The sequence below is a fragment of the Pseudopipra pipra genome, chromosome 1 (genome assembly GCF_036250125.1).
Source record: "Pseudopipra pipra isolate bDixPip1 chromosome 1, bDixPip1.hap1, whole genome shotgun sequence".
In the NCBI taxonomy this organism is placed as follows: domain Eukaryota; kingdom Metazoa; phylum Chordata; class Aves; order Passeriformes; family Pipridae; genus Pseudopipra; species Pseudopipra pipra.
The window spans coordinates 96,815,897-96,837,396 of NC_087549.1; the positions used below are offsets into that span (position 1 = coordinate 96,815,897).

The following is a 21,500-nucleotide window of genomic DNA, read 5'->3' on the forward strand; positions in this document are numbered from 1 at the left end:
CCCATTCATTTCCAGCTTTCCATTTTCAGTGAGAAGAACCAGAAACAAGCAGGCAGTTCCTCAAATTTCAATATTATTATGCTGGAAAAAAAATGCGGATTCTCTTTGAAGAGCATAACTGGTTTGAATTTTTGTGTGTGCACAGATAATTCTTTAAGCTTTGCTCACCCTGTGAACACAGTCAGTCCTAGGAAATCACACTGATTGGGATAATGAAATGATTTTCTGAACAACTAATAACTTAAAAATTATTCACATGTGTAAAAGAGGATCAGATCAGTGTCTTCTTCTTTGTCCTGCTTTCTACTGCAGGAATTGGGTTTGTTTAAAGCATTGCCTCAGAGCTCAAATCAGTCCAGCAGTTTAATTACCTAGGTAGCCTCATCTCCTCGGATGGTAAGATTGACGGAGAGATAGACAACAGGTTAGCAAAGGCATATAGTGCTTTTGGAAAGCTTCATAAAAGAGTTTGGCGAAATAAACACTTGAAGAAAAGTACCAAGATCAGTGTTTACAGAGCCATTGTGCTGTCTACTCTCTTATATGGATCTGAATCATGGGTCATCTACCGCCATCACCTGCGTCTCCTAAAACACTTCCATCAATGCTGTCTCTGTACAGTCCTAAACATCCACTGGTCAGATTATGTGACCAATACATCTCTTCTAGAACAAGCAGCAGTCACAAGTATTGAGGCCATGTTGATGAGAACACAGCTGAGCTGGGCAGGGCACGTCTCCAGGATGAAGGACCACTGCCTCCCTAAGATCTTGCTCTATGGTGAACTTGCCACCGGCTGCTGCATGAGAGGAACCCCGAAGAGAAGATACAAGGACTCCCTGAAACAACATCTCAACCTTAGCCATATTGATCAATATAACTGGTCTATTCTGGCCTCCAATCGGGAGGTCTGGAGACACACCATCTATAACGCTGCTGATGCTTTTGAGAAAGCACACAGGATCACTCTTCAGGAGAAAAGGCAATGCAGAAAGAATCATGCCTTGCAGAATATACCACCTAAGGAGTCTTTCTGCTGTGCCTTTTGCAATCGGATGTCTATCTTGTATTGGTCTCTTTAGCCACCAGTGGGCTTGTAACAAACGTGGGTAGAGCCCTTCCCAAATCTTCGTTCGTGAAGCCCAGCCATGATGATGATGATGATGAAAGTATTGCCAAGAAAAAGCTCTACATATGAAGCTGTCAGTTTTCCTTAGTGCTTTTGAAGCTATTGTTAGGATTTTTAGTGCCCATTTGCTAACTTATTTTCACAATGTCTCTTCGAAGTGTCCCTTGAAAATATTAGTCCAAATTTTAAAATGAAAATCTACGCTTAAGATGTCCTTACTAAAATAGTCATAAAAGAAATCAGGAAGAGATTACTGGAGTTTTTTTCTTCCCAATATAACTTTAGCTCTCCAGAGCTAAGCTGCTTCTCCTATTGCTGAAATATTCTCCTTCCGATGGCTATTCTAATCAATAAACTAAGGCTGGGGACCATTCTTTGTCCCTGAGGTCAGGTAGAACAGACTGGCTGGGCTCACAGTACTTAACTGACCCTGGGCCTCCTTTTAGCTGTGTATGTTCAAAGCTAGTATTTTGAGTACGGGGTTTTTGTGCGCTTTTCATGAAATAACATGACAACTGTATTGCAATCCATCAGCATGAGTATTTCAAAGTAAAAAGCCTACTGGATGGCACTGGGGGAGCACAGAGTCAGCCTATGCGCAGTCTCATCTTGCAGCGTAGTGGGAACAGTTAACAGCTAAAGTTACCCTCGAGGCATTTTCCGAGAGAGGTCTATTTGACATGGGCCAAAACATTGTCAGGGACCACGCTCACAAGTCCCAAATATCAGCAAATCAGTCAGTTCCTTGCCCTGTTCCATTTGGCAGCGTAGCTGTAGCACTTGTTGCTGAAGATCAGAATGATCAGAATGATCACCTAACAGCAGCTGCAGTTGTAGCAGCTGCAAAATAAAGCTGCATTTACAAATTTTCACTTAGCTTATAAATAGAAGAAATGTAAACAACCATTATCTTGACATCTTTCCCATTTGCTTTTTTTTCCACTAAAAGCTGTTTGACTAATTTTACAGTTTCCTAACATTAATTATTTATGTCAGTACTGAGCACCCTGGAAATTACTCTGGTCACAAGAAGGATCAAAGCAGATTTGCCCAAAACATAAGAAGCTAATTATTGAATGACATTTAGGCCATTATTTTTCCACAGTGTGACTGGCAAACACTATAGGGGAAATTGACCCTTTGCTAGAGGGATTATAGTAGTTCCACAGCACAGAAGAGTGAAAATAGGCTCCTTGCAAGTGTCCATAGAGAGGGAAGACACTATCTGCAATGGGAGTGTATCAGGAAAGAGTAATGTAGAGAATTAGCCAAATGGGGTGAATAGTAATAGAGAATAATGGACTACAGGCACCTGTAGTTCTGGACTACATCCAGAGATTCTACTCCTGCTCAAGGGCTTCATCAAAAGTCACGGAAAGGCTGACAAGTGTGTAGATATGTTGTGAAGCATTGACCAATATTCCAGACACAACGTGTCTGGGAACAGTGCCAGCTCAAATGAAAGCATGAATTCCTGCCACCAATGGGACTATGCAAGATGATACCTTTCCTCTCAGAAGCTGCTGTACCACAGGTTACCGAGCCTAGGGGGAGGCGTAATAATGCATATGCACTGTTCCAGTGGTGGCTCTCCAAAAGCAGAATAGCCATTGCTTCACTCTGCCATGCAGCCCACTCATGCAAGGGCTGACAGGCTCTTGAGTCCATGTACTTTCTGGGGCAAAACCAGTCTGACTGTCAAACCTACAGAGCAATGCTGTTCTCTAGATACTCATCATCATCATGGCTAGGTTTCGCGAATGAAGATTTAGGAAGGCTCTACCCACATTTGTTGCAAGCATGCTGGTGGCTAATGAGGTCAATACATGACAGACATATCCGATTGCAAAAGGCACAGCAGAAAAACTCCTTAGGTGGAATATTCTGCAAGACACGGTTCTTTCTGCGTTGTCTTTTCTCCTCAAGAGTGATCCTGCGTGCGTTCTCAAAGGCATCAGCAGTGTCATAGATGGTGTGTCTCCAGACCTCCCGATTGGAGGCCAGAGTAGACCAGTTATGATGACCAATACGGCCGAGGCTGAGATGTTGTCTCTGGATACAGCATTGCCCAAAATGGGCAACTACTGTGATCTTAATTTCTAACATACATTGGTCATCATTCAAGACCCTGTTAACTCATTTATTGCAGGATATTTCTATTTGAACTATAATGTGCCTTTGAGAATACCAAGATATACGTGTGATTAATTACCATATGGAATAGTTATTATTAGTAAAACCTAGAAACTGTGTATTACTATTCTCAGTGCTGATTGTGCAATTTATCTTAGAAGCACTGAGCTGGCTGGTAAGTGCTGTAGATAATTCATCTCTGTTGGAAAGTGACTGTATTGTTCTGGTAAACAGATGAAAGGGATTATTAATTTGGCACTTGGAGTAACTGTCTGTATACCAATTGTGTGTACGACATGTACTTTAATAACAGATTAATCTATTATATCTCACTTTATCTCAGAAGAGATACAAGTTGTTACTTCAGATGGTTTAGCTCTTATTTCAATTATGTTCATTTCCTAAGGGTAATTTGATTACACTATCTCAGTTAAATTACTTAGCCAGTGGAGTAAGTTGCCCAAAGTGGTCATATATAACAATTGACTTTTCTTTATTAAGTGTTCGATATATCTTCCTTAGCTCTCCTGTGAAAACGCAACTTTTTCTATAGCTGAAATTTATTCATATCCTTGAAAAATATTTATGATTCTGTTATGGTGACCTCCATGCATTCCTGGATGAACAGTGGAATGTTTAAATTCTTCCCATGATTCCACATCTATCTCCCGGACCGTACCAATACAAATATGTACAAATTAACATATCTCTAAGCATAAATGGTACCTGATTGTTGTTTATTAACAGGACACATACCTTTTCACCTTTTAGGCCTGCTTTTCCTTTCAGTCCCGGCAATTCCTGAAGTCTATTTTTACCCTAAAAGAAAATAACTTTTTTTTAATTAGACATTCTCTTTTGTGCAGGTTAAACAGGCTGTACACTTTCAGCAGAGGCTGGATATAAGGGTGCTAGTTTCTAACTTTTGGTTTGTGCAGTAGAAGGAGATTTGGGACTTGAACCTCTATGCAGCTGGCAGCGCACAAAATCTGCCTCTCACCACTACTGCACTTCCCACAACAAAGTGGCAGAGGAGCCACTTTGTGGGTTTGGGGGATACAGATGGAAACACTTGGCAGGTTGCATTTGGATTTCACAGAGTGCTAACTGGACCACCACAGTACTGATGACAAATATTTTGAAAACTGTAATGTTCTGTTAAAATAAATAGTGACAGCTGTCTGAGAAGTCCTCTTCAAATTTTCTGTCTCACACATTTACTTATCTGAGAAGTAAGAAAATCTTGAAATATTGCAAAGTTGCTGAATATGCCTACAGCAGGTAAATTCTGGGCTAAAATTCTGCCTCTTCCCTGACAACTTTCAAACTATGAGGAACTGGACATTGGAAAGAAATCTAATTTCATACAAAAGTGATAGTCAACAGAGAATAGAAAGATGTATTTGTAACACACTACTGCAAACTGCTGCTCTGAGTGCACCAAATCATACCATTAACCTTAGCCTGTTGCCACCATCTGCTAAAACATTTTTTGTCTTGACCCACGTGAATCTATTCAGTTTCTACCAATTAGGATGCTTCCTGAGGACATACATCTGGCTAAAATCCATCTTGTAGAAGTACAACTGATGCCAGTGTGTAAGGCTGTGCAGTTACAGCCCTTCACGCACGTGTGATGGCTGGCTATTGCCCTTTCTTAAATACATTCTTTCAACAGATAGAAAATACTCACAGGCTGATCAAGTTGTCCAAGTTTCCTTGGAGGTCCAGGAGGTCCTTGACCTATTTTTTGCAAATCTTCTGCTCCTGACCCTCCTAGAGATCCCGTGGACCCGTCCTCTACTTCCTGACCTTTCTGGCCCTGAATAAATAAAATATGATATATGAAAAACGTGTTGCATTACTTTTCCTATTTTTCCCTCTTTCTTTCTCCCCTTCCCTCTTAGAATCCTTGCCTTGTTCAATGCAGTCACAAACTTTATAGGCACCATACAAACAGTATATTCCATTCAGCAAAGATAATCCATATTAGAGCTCATTTATGCACATACAAATAAGTTGCTCACTGAGCTGGTTACCATGATCTGATTTTATACCTGCATAAATCCGCACAGTCCAAATCAATAAAATAGGTTTGAAAAAGGCTATTTTCCCAGACTAAGTCTGTCTGGGAGAAAATTGTGAGAGTTAAAATAGACGTGTTTAGGAATGCTCAAGATCTACAAAACTGACAAAAGAGGGTTATATGTCCAGTTTGGTAAAAATGTGACAGAAGATGAAACAGGAAAACTGAGAGCAAAGAGTAAAAATGGACAGCAAACAAGACCAAAATATTGCTAAGCATTAGTATTTAATCAAGAGAAAGTAAGAATAATAAAAGGAATAATTTACAATATTCCAGGAATAAAATAAAACCTTTCAGGAATGAAGCTCAGACACTAATTCATATTTAAATTAAAGTCCAGTGTACAGGATGGAACATTTAAGTCATTACTGTATTTTGAAATAAACACTAGGATTTACTCATATTTTATAGCACTGATGAAATATTTTGAGTTCCATTAGCAGCTAATGAAACTAGGAGAGATGTAATATAGTAGCATTCCAAGCATTTTAAAATTACCAGGCTGACAGCTTTTAACAGAAGAACTGTTAGCTGATTTTTTAAAGACCTTTCTGGGTTTTGTCACAAGGAAAGGTCCCAAAGTCCAGCCCAGCAATTTTTTTTTTTTAATCTCGTCTCATTTTTTCCCATCTGAAAAAGTGTTAGAAGAGAATCTATTTAGTTAAGCTGCGGGTAAGATCATAACCTGAATAAGATAACAGGATTGTTGATAGAGATTGTTAACAGTACTGAAGGAGCTAGTGGATGTCATGATAGGACCCCTCTCAATCATCTGCTAAAGGTCTTGGGAATATGGGGAGGTCCATATTGACTGGAAGATAGCCAGCATTATTCCAGTCTACAAAAAGGATGCAAGGGAAGATGCAAGGAACTACAGATCTGTTAGTCTAACCTCAGTTCCTGGAAAAATTAAGAAGAAGATTATACTGAGTACTATCAAAAGGCATTTAAAGAATACTGCAATCATCAAGCACACTCAACACGGGTTCCCAAAGGCAAAGTCCTGTTTAACTAATTTGATACCTTTCTGTGATGAGGTCACTCACATAATGGATGAAGGGACAGAGATGGATGTGATTTTTCTGGATTTTAGTAAGGCTTCTGATACTGTCCTTCAGAGCATCCTTTGGGACAAGTTGTCCAAGTGTGAGATGAGTGGGTTTATGGTGCACTGGGTAAAGAACTGGCTGAAGGGCAGAGCTCAAGGGTTGCAGTGAATGGGGCTACATATGGCTGGTGACCTGTCACTAATGGCATTCCTCAGGATCGACTCTAGGGTCAATTCTGTTCAATACGTTTATCAGTGACCTGGCTGCAGGAGTTGAATGCACCATTACTAGGTTTGCAGATGATACCAAACTGGGAGGTGCTGCTGACTCCCTCAAAGGCCAAGAGGCCTTGAAGAGGGATCTAGAGAGATTGGAGCATTGGAGGAAGGAGTATCATCAGGCACAAGTAAAAATTGAGAGATGAATGGCAGTAACAACTTTTTTATTAATATTTTCTAAAAGATTGCTCATTAGCATATTATATAATCATCCTGGTTATCTATGCAGTGAAATGCATATGGAAATTGAAATAAGGTCAAGAAAAAAACTTGTAAAGATGAATAAGTAGCAAAACTACTTGTCACAATAGATTTAAGCTTTATGTGTTACACTTCTTAAACCAAGACTGGATTTTTATTTAAGAAAAATGGCTCAAAACTGGGGGAAAAAAAAAAAGAAAGATTGCACAAATAATAGTTCATCTAACATTAAAATTGCTGTTTTAAAAAATGTGAATGCAGGCATGAAAATGTTAGAGGAATTATATTTGGAAGTTCTCCAACAAATATTAAAACCTCTTGTTTGTCATCTCCAATGGATCACCCATGACCTAATGTTTCACCACTTGTTATAACTTAACACAGTAAATACAGAAGACCCTGTAAGGAGCAACCTTAAACACTTAACTAAACACTTTATTCTTTTGGATCTTTTATTCTAAATTTCTGCCATTCGTGATGCTGTACATTTTCTGGCAAAGAGAAACTGTCATAACTGACTACACTTTCAATCAATACAAAGAATGAATTTCCGGCATAGGAGTCACAAAGGCAAGAGGAAAGAAAGGTCATTATATATTTTCTGCTTAGAAAAATCTGTGGTGGCTGTTGGATTAGGAATGTTAATTAATGAAAAACGTACTGCCAGCTGATTATTTTGAAACATGCTGACAAGTAATGCAAGTATTCGAGTAGCTGGAGCTCGAGTCCTCCAGCTCATGGGATTCCAACCAAATGAGTGACATATGTAATTCTAATTTGCAGAATCCCACAAAATTCAGGTTACACATTACCTTTCAAATGCAATAGGCATGTTATCTTTCAAAGTCCGGTATCTCACCAGAGAGGATGACTTTGCTACCTATGGGATAGACACTGCCCTTGGGGTTTGTAGTACCCGCAGTCATGTAGGCTGGTGTACTCTCCATGTAGGAGTTAAAAGGGGCTGCTGTTTTCCTTAACTCTGTGTGAACATCAAACCAGAGACAGGCTACAGACTTGCATTTTCTCTTAATTTTCCTGTCTAGAAGCCTACAGGAGTCTACTCAAATAGAGAATCTAATTTTATAAGGGATTCGACAAAGAGTTATTCTGAAAATTTGACTACCCTCAATGCTTTGAATGTAATTTACAGTTATTCCTAGTCCTGGCAAAATTGATTTGCCAGTTAAATTACAGCCCATCTTTGTAAGAGTTTCTTCTGCTCAGTAGTGTACAACTCACTTGATGGTCACACACACACTTTATAGAATTGCTTTTTCCATCAGGAGGGATCTTGAAAGGAATGTAAGCTTGGATGCTTACAACAGGATGGCCTGACCAGGTTTATTGGAAGGCATCTCTGACAGGCAAAAGATGTCCAGTATCACCTCTCCTAGAGTACTTCTAAAAAATGTGCTGGCAGTCTAGAGAGAAGCTCAGCATGGCTGTAAACCGCATTTGTTCATGGAACTACTCTGACACAGACATGAGTAATATAAGGACTCCAAGAAACTTCACTGACTTGCCTCAACTTTGATATAAGGCCATCTATGGCTGTAAAGTTTGCTCAGTCCTAATAATTTATTAGTCAAAGCATCTTTTTATTGTGAGTGCTAGAAAAGCTGCTTCTTACTTGTTTAATGGAATTTTCTTCTCAGGATAAAGTATGCAGCTGTCAAGAGGCAGCATACACCGCCTTCTTAAAGAAATAACTAGGAGCTGCAGACAATTCTCCAGTGCAATCCACCCAGTCATTCCCTTGTCAAGACATTCAATAGACGATCAGCCTCTTTGATGCTAATTCAAGTAAGATTGGGCTTATAAAGAGATAATTTGCATAAACTATTAATTTTCAGATTAATCTCTTGTCAACTAAGGAAAGACACTGAGACACATTTTAGGCATGAATTCCCCCAAAGTTTAGTGTGGTTTAGCGTCAGTCTTCTGTCTGGATCATCTGATAATGAAGGAGTGTGATAATGAAGGACTTCTTTGCACTTAGTACTTCATACAGAAGCACTTGGTGCAATTTAATATCTGTTTATATGTCCTGTTTCAGAGAAGGAAGTAGGACTTTCACCTGCAAGGTGGTTACTGTGACTAAGACCAAGATGTTTGTTTTTTGGGTATAAAAATTGTGGACTTTTATGATGAGGATTTAGCTGGTTATTTTCTTTGTTTCTCACTTTCTTAGATGTAAAATAAAAAAAGAAGCAAACCCCAAAAAAAAAACTCATTTTGGTAGTCAAAATTCTCAAGCCCATTTCAATGGTTATAGATGCAAACTTCTATGTAGTGTAAGTGCTTTTCAGTCTGACATCTTGAGAAGATATTCAAGAATTTAAAAAGTAGCTTTTATTTTGCCATGCTGCTAAGATGGAATAGCTAGAGGTAGCAACTCAGAGAAAGACCTGTAATTCACAGATTTTCCTGTTCTTAGGACAAAAAGATAAGGTATACGATAAATCCATTATACAGACCTCCTCTCCGCTTACTTCTGGCAAAACACCAGCAGCAGAGCCATCTTCTTCTCTTAAGATTTTCTGCGTGACAGTAGTAGACTCGCTGTTTCCTTGTCCAGTTTCCATGACAGATGAATCTAAATAAAATAATCACTTACTATTGAGAGAGCAAAATAAAACCTGCCCAGAGGTATTTATAAGAGACATGCTGCAAGTTGTACAAAGTAATTATTTAGATTATGACCAAAATACATACCAAAGATTAATATTAATCATTTTATAACTGAAAATTTTAAAAGGAAAGAAAATAAAAGTGATAGTAAAATTATAAAACAAATGTCTGTTTTAAGGACAAGGGCTGTATTGCATCATAATTTTTGCCTCAAGTCCTAGTCTGATGGTTGCCTATTTGTCAGCTATATAACATAAAAAATAAGAGGTAAGTACAACAGGTACTATCTGCAGTATGTACGACATTTAAATAAGAACATTATCTTTGACCTTACTAAGACAACCAGATTTTCTTTTTGCTTTCTAGGAGTGCACTGAAGTTGTCTTGCTAGCAGAGGACTGGATTCCTCAATGCATTATGTCTTACTCTCATAGCTTTGCTGCCTACACTTACATCCAAAACACCCTACTGGTGCACTAGGCAGATTGACATTCTATTCAGGGAACAGAAGTAGGATATAGCTATTTATTCAATGGCATTATTAAGTTTTATATGAAAGGTTGTGCTTTACTTTAACAGGTCACCAAATAAATACCCATCTTAATCCCTTTGAAAGGTGCCACATGGCTTCAGAGCCAGTAGGACTGTTTGCAAAGGTAGTCTCAAGGGGTGCCATACTTCTTACTGACCTGAGCAGAATGAAGAGGATTTTTCTCCTTTCATTCCCTTTGTTTAATGCTTGCACTTTACTAGAGTGTTGTAGAGTGTCCCAGCAGCAGCTCCTCAGGTCAGTTTCTTAGTTTTATCCAATTTCCATTTTTTTCATAATTTCAAAATATAAACCATAGTTCTGTGACTGAAATTTTCACACTATAGAAGGGTAAATCTCTTCTCTGCATTTTTAACAGTGAGACTGAGATATGTCCTTATATGGAGGGAAAAGTGAGAGATGTATTTAACGCTGGCTATAGTTGCTACCACTTCGCAGTTACTACCTTTGCTGCTATTAACGAATTGCAGTCTAACAGACAGCAGTTTCAAAGACCAAATGTTTGATGTGCCAGTTCTTTTCTAGCACACAGTATGTACAAAACCATAGGATTTTCCTTTCCTGGCAGCACCCAAAATATGACAGTGGTTTTTCATACACAGGGAAATGACAGACTCAGAGAACTAGAGACCCCACTCCCCAAATAAAATCCCCAAACCCGAGGCAGTGCCTTGTTCTTTTAATTTAGCTGCTTCAGAGGTTTCTTCTGATCTCTGATTTCCGGAGAAATCATTTTCTTCCAAATAAGACAATATAGTTGGGGGGGCTTCCACCGGCTCAGCCAACGTATCCTCAGGCTAAAAAAAAAAATCCCAAAGAGTTGTTTAGAGTAAAGGCTTATCACATATTTTAAAGCAAGAAACCCTAGATTACCTTCCTCAAAGTACAGTAATCAGAATTGCCACATCTATGAAGCAAAACAGAAATCTAGATCTTTCCCAATTATTATCTTGCCAGTATGTCATTACACTTATGCTTCCTCTAGAAATATTAACTGTCATTGCTATCATGAAAACCAAAATTTATTAATGGCCAATATATGCACCCTCTTTTATTTACAAGTTTTTAATTTATTTCACCTTCTATCTCATTTTTCTCTATACAGTTCTAATCTAGTTTCTGCTTTTCAGCAGATGTCACACCAATTTGGTCAAGCATCTTGGGAAAAACTAGCAAAATACCTTTGAACTCCATTCCTCCAAAGCAAGTGATGTACACTTGACAAACTCCTAGAGAGGAAGAAAATCACAAGAAATGTACACTTCTCACTGCAGGCCTAAGAGCCTGGCTGGTTCCCCCTGCCTCCCCAGGCTGTCTATGGGTAGGCAATGGGTGGCCACTTCGATAGCCTTGCATCAGCTGCATGCAGGAATGTAAAGAGCCTACTCCCTGATGGAATGAGAGACCTGGAGAAGGGCTATCTCAGTGGAGTGAGGAGATTACTTCATGCAAACCTGCATGTGCAACTGAAATAAAACCTAAAAGTGATGTTGCCAGGGTAACCTGGAGTAGAATTACTGGACCACGCATCCTGGTCTTGAACCAGGTTTATATGTGCAAAATGCCATAATAAGGGCTTGCTGAAATTGTTCCTGAGTTGTCAGCGAAAGGAAGAGAGGTAGCACCATCCTTTAAAATTGAGGAAAATCTTCAGGATACTTCTTGTTATTGAGAAACATATTGAAAATAGGCTTTAGGGCTTCATTTGAAGGGGAAATGAAATTTTTTCCACAGCGGGCCAGATATGATCCCCACTATAGCTAATGAAAGTACTTTTATTTCATTTATTTACTCCACTTGAGAAAGAAACAGATTCATGTTTCCTTTGCTTTTATTTCTCTTATTATTATACATCTTGTTCTTGACATTCTGTTTCAATTTCATCTCATTCAATTTCAATTAATCTTTAGAGACGAATAAACTTTTTTATGCACCTTGTTTATCTGAATCATAGTAAAAGTATGTTGTTAAGCTAGTCACGTATTACAGGGTTTTGTATTTTAAATCTTTAGTAAGACTGGATCTTTGTGACTTCGGAAAGGAAGACCAACTTTTCTCTTTAAATGCAATGTCCAGTGACTTCCCTCTGCTGATGCAGAGTAACCAAAACTTCACATAAACAGTAGAAAATAATTCACACAATTCAGAATGTGTCCATTGCATAGTCTATAAAGCATTCCTTCTGTTTATTACTGACTGTTAAGATAAATAAAAGAACGGTAGGACAAAGATTGGAAAGCTTTATTTTGAGAAATAGTTATAAAGAAAAACTATATTTTCTGTCCTCTGGTAATACAGACAAGACTTTCTGTGGAACCTAGACCATCTTCTTACGGTTTAGGTTTCTTTGTTGACAGTTCTTGGCATCCATACATACATACACCCTAATCCAGAAACTGAGGGTTTTCCTCAGTGGGAATATTCTGAACTAATTCAAATAATGCCATCCATTCCTACTGCACAGTATGGAAGTGTTTACTAGAAAAATACAAGTTAGAATATACACCATAAACACTGCTAAGTGTCTTTATTCAGAGATATAATTTCAATTATGACCTTTGGCTTGTTCATTCCATCTCAGCATAGCAATTTGCTTTGAAGTACTGATTTGTTATTTTTCAGTTGTTTTTCAGAGTAGAAAATAAATATAAACCTTCTCAGAAATGTCTGTCAGTGGCTGTACTGATTGTTAAACTGTCACTTGTTTCTCTGTCTCTTGCTTAATATTTCTAAAGAATAAACCCATTAAAACTCCATGGGCAGTCACTCTGGAAGGCATACAAATCCCACGACTGCTTTTAAGCATTTCTAATTTGACAATAGCATTAAACAACAGCATTTTGCTGAAGGAGACTACATAATTACATGCTGGTATAGCCTTTGAAATTCTCCAGGCATTTTGGAAAAAACTATGTGTGCAATCCAAGGAAATACTTTCACATGAAGTTCTTGCATTTTGAAGAGAATAATCATTTACTGGCCTTTCAGGCTCACAAATCTATGTATCGTTATCCATTCGGAGACTGGCTCACACAAAGAGTTACTGTAGTACTAACTGGGACTGCACACAGACACAGTGAAGATTATTTTTACACAGTCCAAGACATTGACAGTCTGCCACCAAAAAGTGTCTGAAGAACCAAAAAGAGCTATGTGAAGCTTATTTCTTTCTTGCTGTCAAAGGGCGATAATCTGCCATATATGTATTTTCTTTATTAACATTGCAGTGTAACACTTCAGAGAAAATTATTTGTGTACTTAAAGCATCATTCAGTTTACCAGACAGTCTTAAAAACATTTCAACAGCAAATTAAAATAACATCATAACAGATAATAATTTGTGGAGAAATTAAAATAAAGCAAGTGAAGTATTATAGCTGAATGCAAAAATGTTTGCAATGATATAATCTTTGATGAGCAACTGTGTCTTCAAGAGGTGAATCAGGAAAAAGTATGTTTTGTCTCTTCATTTATGACAACCACAACTTCATCATTAGCAAATAATAAATTATATTCTGTAATACTTTTTCTGTAACATTTTTTCCTTCTGGGCATTAATTCTAGCTTAATTATGGAATTCAACTGTAGGCAACTTCTAGGTCTTCTGAAGAAGGCATGACATTGCTGTACTACTTCAACATTGTCAGATCTTGAAATAACATTTTGGTATCCAAGACTGATCTCACATTCTTGGAAAATTAAAGGAAAATGTCACATTTTTACTCCTTGGGGGTGGTATATAGTGATAAGCAATTGCTATTACACTTTCAGGTCCCTATTCATGTAAATCATAGATCTGTCACAATTTTTTAGCAATCTAAGAATAATACTTGCTCATTAAAATAGAAATTTTCTACTTTTTGTACTCTGCAACAGCAAGTAATATGCTGAGATTATGCTGAGAAACAACATTCTTGTGTGCTGTTTTTTGCTGGGGTAGAGTTAATTTTCTTCACAGTAGCTGGTATGGCACTGTGTTTGGATTTGTGCTGAAAATGTTGACAACACAGGGATGTTTTTGTTATTGCTGAGCAGCGCTTACACAAAGCCAAGGCTTTTTCTACCTCTCACCCCACCCCGCTAGTGAGGAGGCTGGAGGTGCACAAGGAACTGGGAGGGGACACAGCCAGGACAGCTGACCCCAACTGACCACAGGGATAACACAGGCCATCTGGTGTCATTGCAGTATATAAAGCTGGGGGAAGAAGGAGGAAGGGGAGGATGTTCAAGGTGATGGCATTTGTCTTCCCAAGTCACCGTGCAACGGACTTCTGTTGCCTTGGGGATGGCTGAACACTTGCCTGCCCATGGGAAGCAATGAATTAATTCCTTGTTTTGCTTTGCTCATGTGTCTGGCTTTTGCTTTACCTATTAAAGCATCTTTATCTCAACCACGAGTTTTCTGGTTGGTGGGTCAGTGAGTGAGTGGCTGTGCAGTGTTTAGTGGCCAGCTGGGATTAAACCACATCTTTCAGAAGAAGGAATAAAAGCCAAAAACTCTACTATTGCTATGTGTAATTTTGAATAGTGCAAGAAGGTTATTAAACAGAAACTTAAAATAATAGCTAAAAGAATTAAGTTTTTCTAAATAGAGTAGCTATCCAGATATCTTTCTTGAATTCGCTGCAGTTGCATCCAAATGAGAAAAAGTCAAAGCACAGTAAGATTTCTGTATTAAATTTTGGGATGTGATGCAAAATACAGAGGAGCCATCAAGCACTGGGTGATTTTGCTGCCAGAAGAACCCTACCTGGCTGTAGTAGTTCAGCAAAGTCCTGCATACAGTGAGGAATTACCCTATGCAGCAATACTGGCTAGGGGCCAGCTGCCTGCCTTTTGATATATTAGAGGAAGATAAGAGAGGAAGGACTGCCTCAAGAAAGAAGGCACAGACCAATCTTATCAATGTGTACAAAATCCTGATACAAGGGAGTAAAGAAGACAGAGCCATATCCTTCTTAGTGGTAGCCAGCAAAGGGAAAAGAGGCAATGGACACAAATGAAAATACAAGAAATTCTGGTTCTATGACAGTAAAAAAACTACAATTAAATCAAACAAATTTACCCTCATGGGAAGATGGGAAGGTGAAAGGACGCCTTGTGCCTCAGAAACTTCATGTTCTTGAATGCTGCCATTGCCACTGCTGTCCCCTGAAGTCTGTGAAAAACCCAATCATGAGAGCAAGTTCATAAAAGTCAGGGAAAAAACCATGATCTCCAAGGAATTGGTAGCTTCAATGAAGAAAAAAAAACCTTTTTCTTTTTCAGTTGGTGAAGCCTCAGTGTCATTATGATGTTAAGTTATTTCAGTACTTGCAGAATTTCATTACCCTTCAGAAAAATAAAAGCCTTAGTTCATTTTCTGGAAGCTGTTTTAGACAAAATAAAATGATGCTTTTTGAAAAGTCACTTCTGAGGGTTGTATAGGCCAAAAAAAAAATGATTCGCACACAGAGATAGTTTTAAGTATGATAAAATGTTTCTAAGAAGAAATACTACATTTAGGCTTATTAAAAATATTAAACGGAAAATTACTTTGAAATCTCTGAGGCACTGAGCAAGCGTTTATAAGAATACTTACATAAGGATCATCATCTTCACAATGATCTTCAGTAGCCCTTGAGTCAGATTTGATTGTTAGATGTTGAATTGAGCCCTGCATGGAACATTAAAAACAGTTCAAGGAAGAAATATTTTAAGTAGCATGTGTGAAAGGGTTGGGCGGTGGGAATTAAACAAACCACCAAAATACCCCAAACTGTGTTCTGATTTGGTTTAAAATTGTCTGAAGCACAAAATTTTATGATAATTATGCCAATTTAAAGATGTAAATACATTTATACATTTTCCTTTTGCAAAATGTTGAAAAAATTGAAGGTGACAGAATACAATGGCTGTCACATCCCAGTGACGCTACAATTGCCACACCACATTGTTAGTGCTCCCCTTGAAGGATCTAGTCCTGGTTTATGTCCTAGAGTCTGTAAAGCACTGTCTCCTTTTTCTAGTTATGAAGTGCATTGCAGCACCAAAATTGGCATGTGAAAACCCCTAACAATGGAGACAAAGGATGGGAAGGGAATACCAATAAGTGATGAAGTGGTTCAGAGAGAAATCAGCTTAAAACTTTCCAGAGAGGAAATAAAGGAGAAGGATTTCCTAATAACAAAGGTTTCTTTTTTCAAAGTTACAAACTGTACTTCTCAGACATGCTGAAGGAGCAGTAACAATTTAATTTTAAACACTTAACTATTGTTTCTTGGATTAGAAAGAATCAAAGTACTTTAAGAAACACGTGAGGGTGTCATGGTTTGAGAACTCCAAAAATCTAATTCCCTAGTCTAAGCCCCATCCCACATCTCAACCTAATGTGGGATGATTTTTTCCAGACAAAACACGAGACTCAGAATGCGGAAAAGGGAATATATTACAATGACTGTACAAATAAATATTATAGTACATTATACACACGATCTCAACTATCTCTACCATGACATAAGTATTTACAATGGATCAGATCTCTTCTCTCCTCCAAATAAAAGTCCAGGAGGGAAGAAGGACAGATCCCTTCCAGTCTCTGAGCAGTTTCTCTAGGGCAGCAGTCATCTGTCCTCTTCACATGCAGCAGCTGATAACTGGATCTCTGCCAGCACTCACGAGGGGGGTATCCAAGCCCCCTCGGCCCCCGTCGTCTCCAAGTGAGGGTCTTCAATACACACAAGGGGGTCTCCAAGCCCCTTCGCCTGTGGACTGCCAGCAGGGACAAAACTTGCTTCACCACAGGCATATCACAAAGTGCAAGGGCATCTTCGTGAAAGTCCCTTCCTCAGGGGGGTTCACCCCTGAGTCAGAACATCTTGGGCAGCATTCAATTGAAAGCCTTTGCCTCAAGAGTTCTACCAGAGCTCCTGTGCTCTGTCTCAGGCTGCCAGGTTTGTCAGCAGCAGCAGGGGGGCCAAGGTCAACCCCCCTCGCATTCCTTCTCTGTCCCGGTCCAGCTTCAGGACGCTTTTGAGCTTCTCAGCTCCTCTCTCTCTCTAGTGCTGCATGTCCAAGACTCCTCTCCTTAATAGGAGTCCATCTCCCTCCTTTCTCGGAGGTCTCAAAGGAGTTTTGGGGGGTCTGGTTCAGTTCTTACCCCCAAAACTCTGTAGAACTCAGTTCTCTCTTTCGGCTGCTGCTAGCTCTTTTTTCTCGGCTTTCCTTCCAGGAGTTCTCTCTCTTGCTACATGCCGTTTGCTGTTTGGTTCAGTTCTTATCTGTCCTGGCCCTTAGCCATAGCCTCTGGACGCTGCGTCTGCGGCTGCTCTATCTCTGCTTACTCACAGTGGAGAAAACTTTCTTAGCTCTCAGCTGCAGGCACCTAGCCCAGCTTTATGCTGTTCCAGGTCTCCGCAGCCCCCCGCTGGGGGCTGGGGGGCCAAAGCCCCCCAGGGGCTTCTGCCCTCTGCTCCTCATGGCCTCAGAACATGGCTACCACTTCTTCAACCAAACTACAACTCACCTTCTCTTCCGTTTGCTTGTGGTATGTTTATATTTCGCAGGAGCGCAGATTGGTTCAAATCTCAAGTGTCACCACCCCCTGGGGGTTACCACTTTCTTAGCTTCAGGGGGAAAAACCTGGTTCAAACCACTACAGAGGGACATTTCCCTATTCTGGGATCTCACAGTTAGACATGTTGCACACATAGGGCAGAAAGACGGATATTCAAATCAAGAACTATCTTACCTAACATACATGACCTAGGATATTTTAGAAAGGAATAAAGTCTGTGATTCTATCTTTGACAATCCTCTAATTTCTGTACCTTTAAAGACCATGAAATTCATGTAGTTGGTGCATCTTGAGTTTGCTGGGCATTCTGAGGCAACAGCTCAGTAGTCTCAACCATCCTATTTCTCTCAAAACTTAATGGACAACTCAGATATTTAACAGTGTCAGACTGACTAATAGTTCACTGAAAAATGATACATGAAAGAAGGCACAACCAGACACTTAAGCAGTGATGCTTTTTTTCCACAGTACAGGTGAATCACATTTTGAAAACATTTTTTTTTCCTCTTGCTCTAATCTGTGGCCCTGTATGGTCCAGGAAGCAGAATGGAGAGCTCTAATGTTTCCCAAGTGTTGCTGCTAGCCAATTACTCCAACTAGGAAAGCTATGGTTCAGTCTACCATGGTAGGGATGATAGATACGAGATATTGTATTCCCTCTCTGGGTCTTGTGCCTGCTGCTGCCTTCCCTGTTAAAGCTGGTTTGCAGCATCTGGCATCATTACTGATTCAGATATATTTGGTTGTTGTATGGTTTCTATTTTCTTTACAAGCATCAGGGCTAGATTTTCCTTTGGTTTCAATAAATCTGACGATAATTATGTTCCTTTTGTGTCTGACAACCAGAGTCTGAGACACATGAATTCCCATTAGTCAGAGCAAACAGCAACTGACATCTATTCATTTGCACAATCTGCTGTGATTTGTTTCTGTTTTGGGCAATTGATGTAAACAGTTCTTGGCATACAAACAGAGTTTGAGGAGGGATCAGCCATTTAGTTTTTGGGTATGATGAAGCAATATGATGAAGAAATAAAGGCACAGGACCTAGAGTACAGGTCACAATTAGTAGCAATGAAACAATCAGAATATTGGCTGAAATTTATGTACTCAATATAACATACAGAACAACCCATTTTTGTGGAAATGCATCATGGTGTAATCCACCATGTGTTCCTGTCACCATATTTACAGATTTATTGGTGATAATCTCAGCAACTGATCATCACATGTGTTTTCCAGGTGGGGTACCAGAGCAGTCTTATTTTCCTGGATGATTCTCAATCCTACTTACTAATCAGGCATCCACAATACTCCAGTCATCCTGTCTGCCTAAGAAAGGTAGCACCAGCAGGCAATCTTCATACATTTCACTTTCCACCACTTATTTGCTGCTAATCAATATAATCCTGTAATTCTAGGTGTTTAGACTAGTCAGATAAATGATAAAAGTACATTATCCTTGCTGCTTACCAGATGGAACTCACAACCTTTCAGTACCCCTGAACTCTGGTAAGAACATCTCTACTCTCTAAAGAAAAGGATCCACTCAGTTTTGCACTGCTGCTTTACTAATTTAGGGGAAAAGACATTAATCTTACAAAATACTCTGCAAGTTTTGAAGTACAAGGGAAGTACAAAAACAAGATGGAAAAATTGTGACATTTCCCTTTCCGTTTTACAATGAGTCAATCTCACCCATAATGACTGCTTTCACACTTCCATTTGCAAGCTCAGTGGCTGAGAATCCCACAGGATGCAGCAGAAAGGATGCTTGCACTCAAGCTAAGAAGGCTTGAGAGGCTTGTAGTAGTGATTTTGGTCCATTCTATTTTTCTGAAGCACCTGATAAGCTTCAAATAATACATAAACTGTAGAAATACAGTTTTATCTTCCAAATATCTTTATCTTTGATGACATCATTCTATTTCTGATGTTGAATATGAAAGCCTAACTTATAAGAGTTTAAAATATTGACTTTATAGTACGGTATTATTCTCAGAAGTTAAAAACATGGATACTCTGAAATCTGCCCTTTGTTGAAAGGCCATAAAAATTTATGACATATTTAATCTGGAGTTTCTAATATTTAAACTGAACGTGGAGCTTTATACCTGGACTATTAATAAATTTCTGAGGTTCTCAGAACATTTGCATTTTAAACCAGAGTTTATATATCTGCACTGCCCAAAGTCTAGCCAGGTATGGAAAATAGAAACTATACGATTTGTAACCTCATTTGGGATATAACCATTGTAAGCAGACTTTCTTGGGTAGAGAGTACATGCATTAAACACTGATACATGTGAATTTATCAGACAGCACTTACTGTGAACTTTTCCAATCCTGTGGCTCCTGCATTACCAACAAATATCCCAGAGCCAGATTCAAATACCAAGGTTCGAGCTGACCTTTGAAACTGAAGCCTCTGATATTCTTCACAGTCCATGAACAAAGCAACATCATTTTCCTGAACAGTCACTGTAAACCTATTCCACCTGTTAGTCATCACTGGCACTTTAAAGGAAGCAGCCTCTCTGGAGATATGGGATCCAGGCTCTGTGTAGTACATAATTATTCTCTGGGTGCTGTCATCCACTGGTGAAATTCTCAATCCCAGGTAAATTGTTTTCTGGAAGGCATCTGTTATTGCAAACAGCACTCCTCCACGATCACTGTTTGGTTTCACTGTAACTATAATAGCGAAATCTCTGTAGAAAGGCGATGGTATTATAGCACTTGTCAATCTACCGATGTTGGAATCCGGTCCAAAGCTGTAAGCTGGGAACCCTCCATAGCCGGTGACAAAGTAGACAGAAGGAGGCAGAGGAACTCCTATTAACTCTGTGAGGTCAAGGTGTCCTTTTGAGCCTCGTTCTACAAAGTGCATAAGAAAAAAACATGTCATTTACTCTTTAGGTGCACAGCCCAACCTAATTTAAACCATTTAGGAAAGGCTTGAAAAACTGAAATGCAGTGTCATAATACCAGGAACATACTCCTAATACTTCAGGCCACAGTTCAGGTAGTGTTTAAACATATTTAGCTGTGTAGACAAGTCATTCTTGTCTAACTTGTCCCTTGACTAACTGAGGTTACTCGTATGCTAAAGAAAAGCACAGGTAAACATTTGGTGAAATTGAATGCCAATCTTAAAAGATATATTTACTTCAAATGTCCATAAACTGCAGAAAATGCCAGATGGATTTTTCCCCCTTCTTAATAGTTTGAAAAATAGACATACATTTTTTCTGACTAAACGCAGCTACCAATTTTTTGATTGTGAATCTAATATTGAGCCATGCTTTCTATTCACACATATATACACATAAAGGAACCTCAACCACAAATAAAATGCATAAGCCATTATATAAGAGTAAAAAGGTAAGGAAAATAGTAATCTTGAAGGAGAATACAGGAACTGTGCACAGATACCAAACCTACGTCCAAAGAGCCATGGTAAAGTGATCAAGAATGCTGATGGACAATATCTAATGCAGCCAGCAATCAGCTTATCAGACTTGGATAGCAGGATGCACACCCTAGAAGCAAAACTAATGAATACAACTGCAGTTTTCCATTTCCCATTCTCAAAGGAAGATTTGATTATTGCAAAAAAGCCTGTTCATTCTCCCCACACAACATGTGAAGCTGCAGTTTCTCAATAGCCTACCAAACAGTAACACACAGAGCCCCAAACACTTGCTTTTTTAGCATTGCCTCTGAGACAAATGAAACTTATTTGCAAAAGGTGACAGTAAAAGACAGTAAAGAATCAGGTTTTTCATTTGAGTAACATAAGTCAGAAGGCTTAGCAAATGTTTGAACTTCAGTGAGGCTGGGGTTGAAGCTTTCACCTATCTACTACAGAAAAGCAAAACAAGA

General features: G+C 39.0%; 1 protein-coding gene across 4 annotated transcripts in view; it reads right to left on the reverse strand.

The window, feature by feature from the left end:
- LOC135419770 (collagen alpha-1(XV) chain-like) overlaps positions 1 to 21,500 on the reverse strand; it is a 126,292-nt gene that overhangs the window by 65,651 nt on the left and 39,141 nt on the right. For 3 of the 4 annotated variants that reach the window (XM_064666575.1, XM_064666604.1, XM_064666593.1), the window contains 7 exons: positions 19,945 to 20,492; positions 15,642 to 15,716; positions 15,126 to 15,218; positions 10,731 to 10,857; positions 9,357 to 9,475; positions 4,956 to 5,084; positions 4,019 to 4,081 (listed from right to left, as the gene is read on the reverse strand). In XM_064666575.1, the coding sequence (XP_064522645.1) occupies positions 4,019 to 4,081; positions 4,956 to 5,084; positions 9,357 to 9,475; positions 10,731 to 10,857; positions 15,126 to 15,218; positions 15,642 to 15,716; positions 19,945 to 20,492 (1,154 nt within the window). The remainder of the gene's footprint in view (positions 1 to 4,018; positions 4,082 to 4,955; positions 5,085 to 9,356; positions 9,476 to 10,730; positions 10,858 to 15,125; positions 15,219 to 15,641; positions 15,717 to 19,944; positions 20,493 to 21,500) is intronic. The other variant, XM_064666583.1, reaches the window with a different exon arrangement.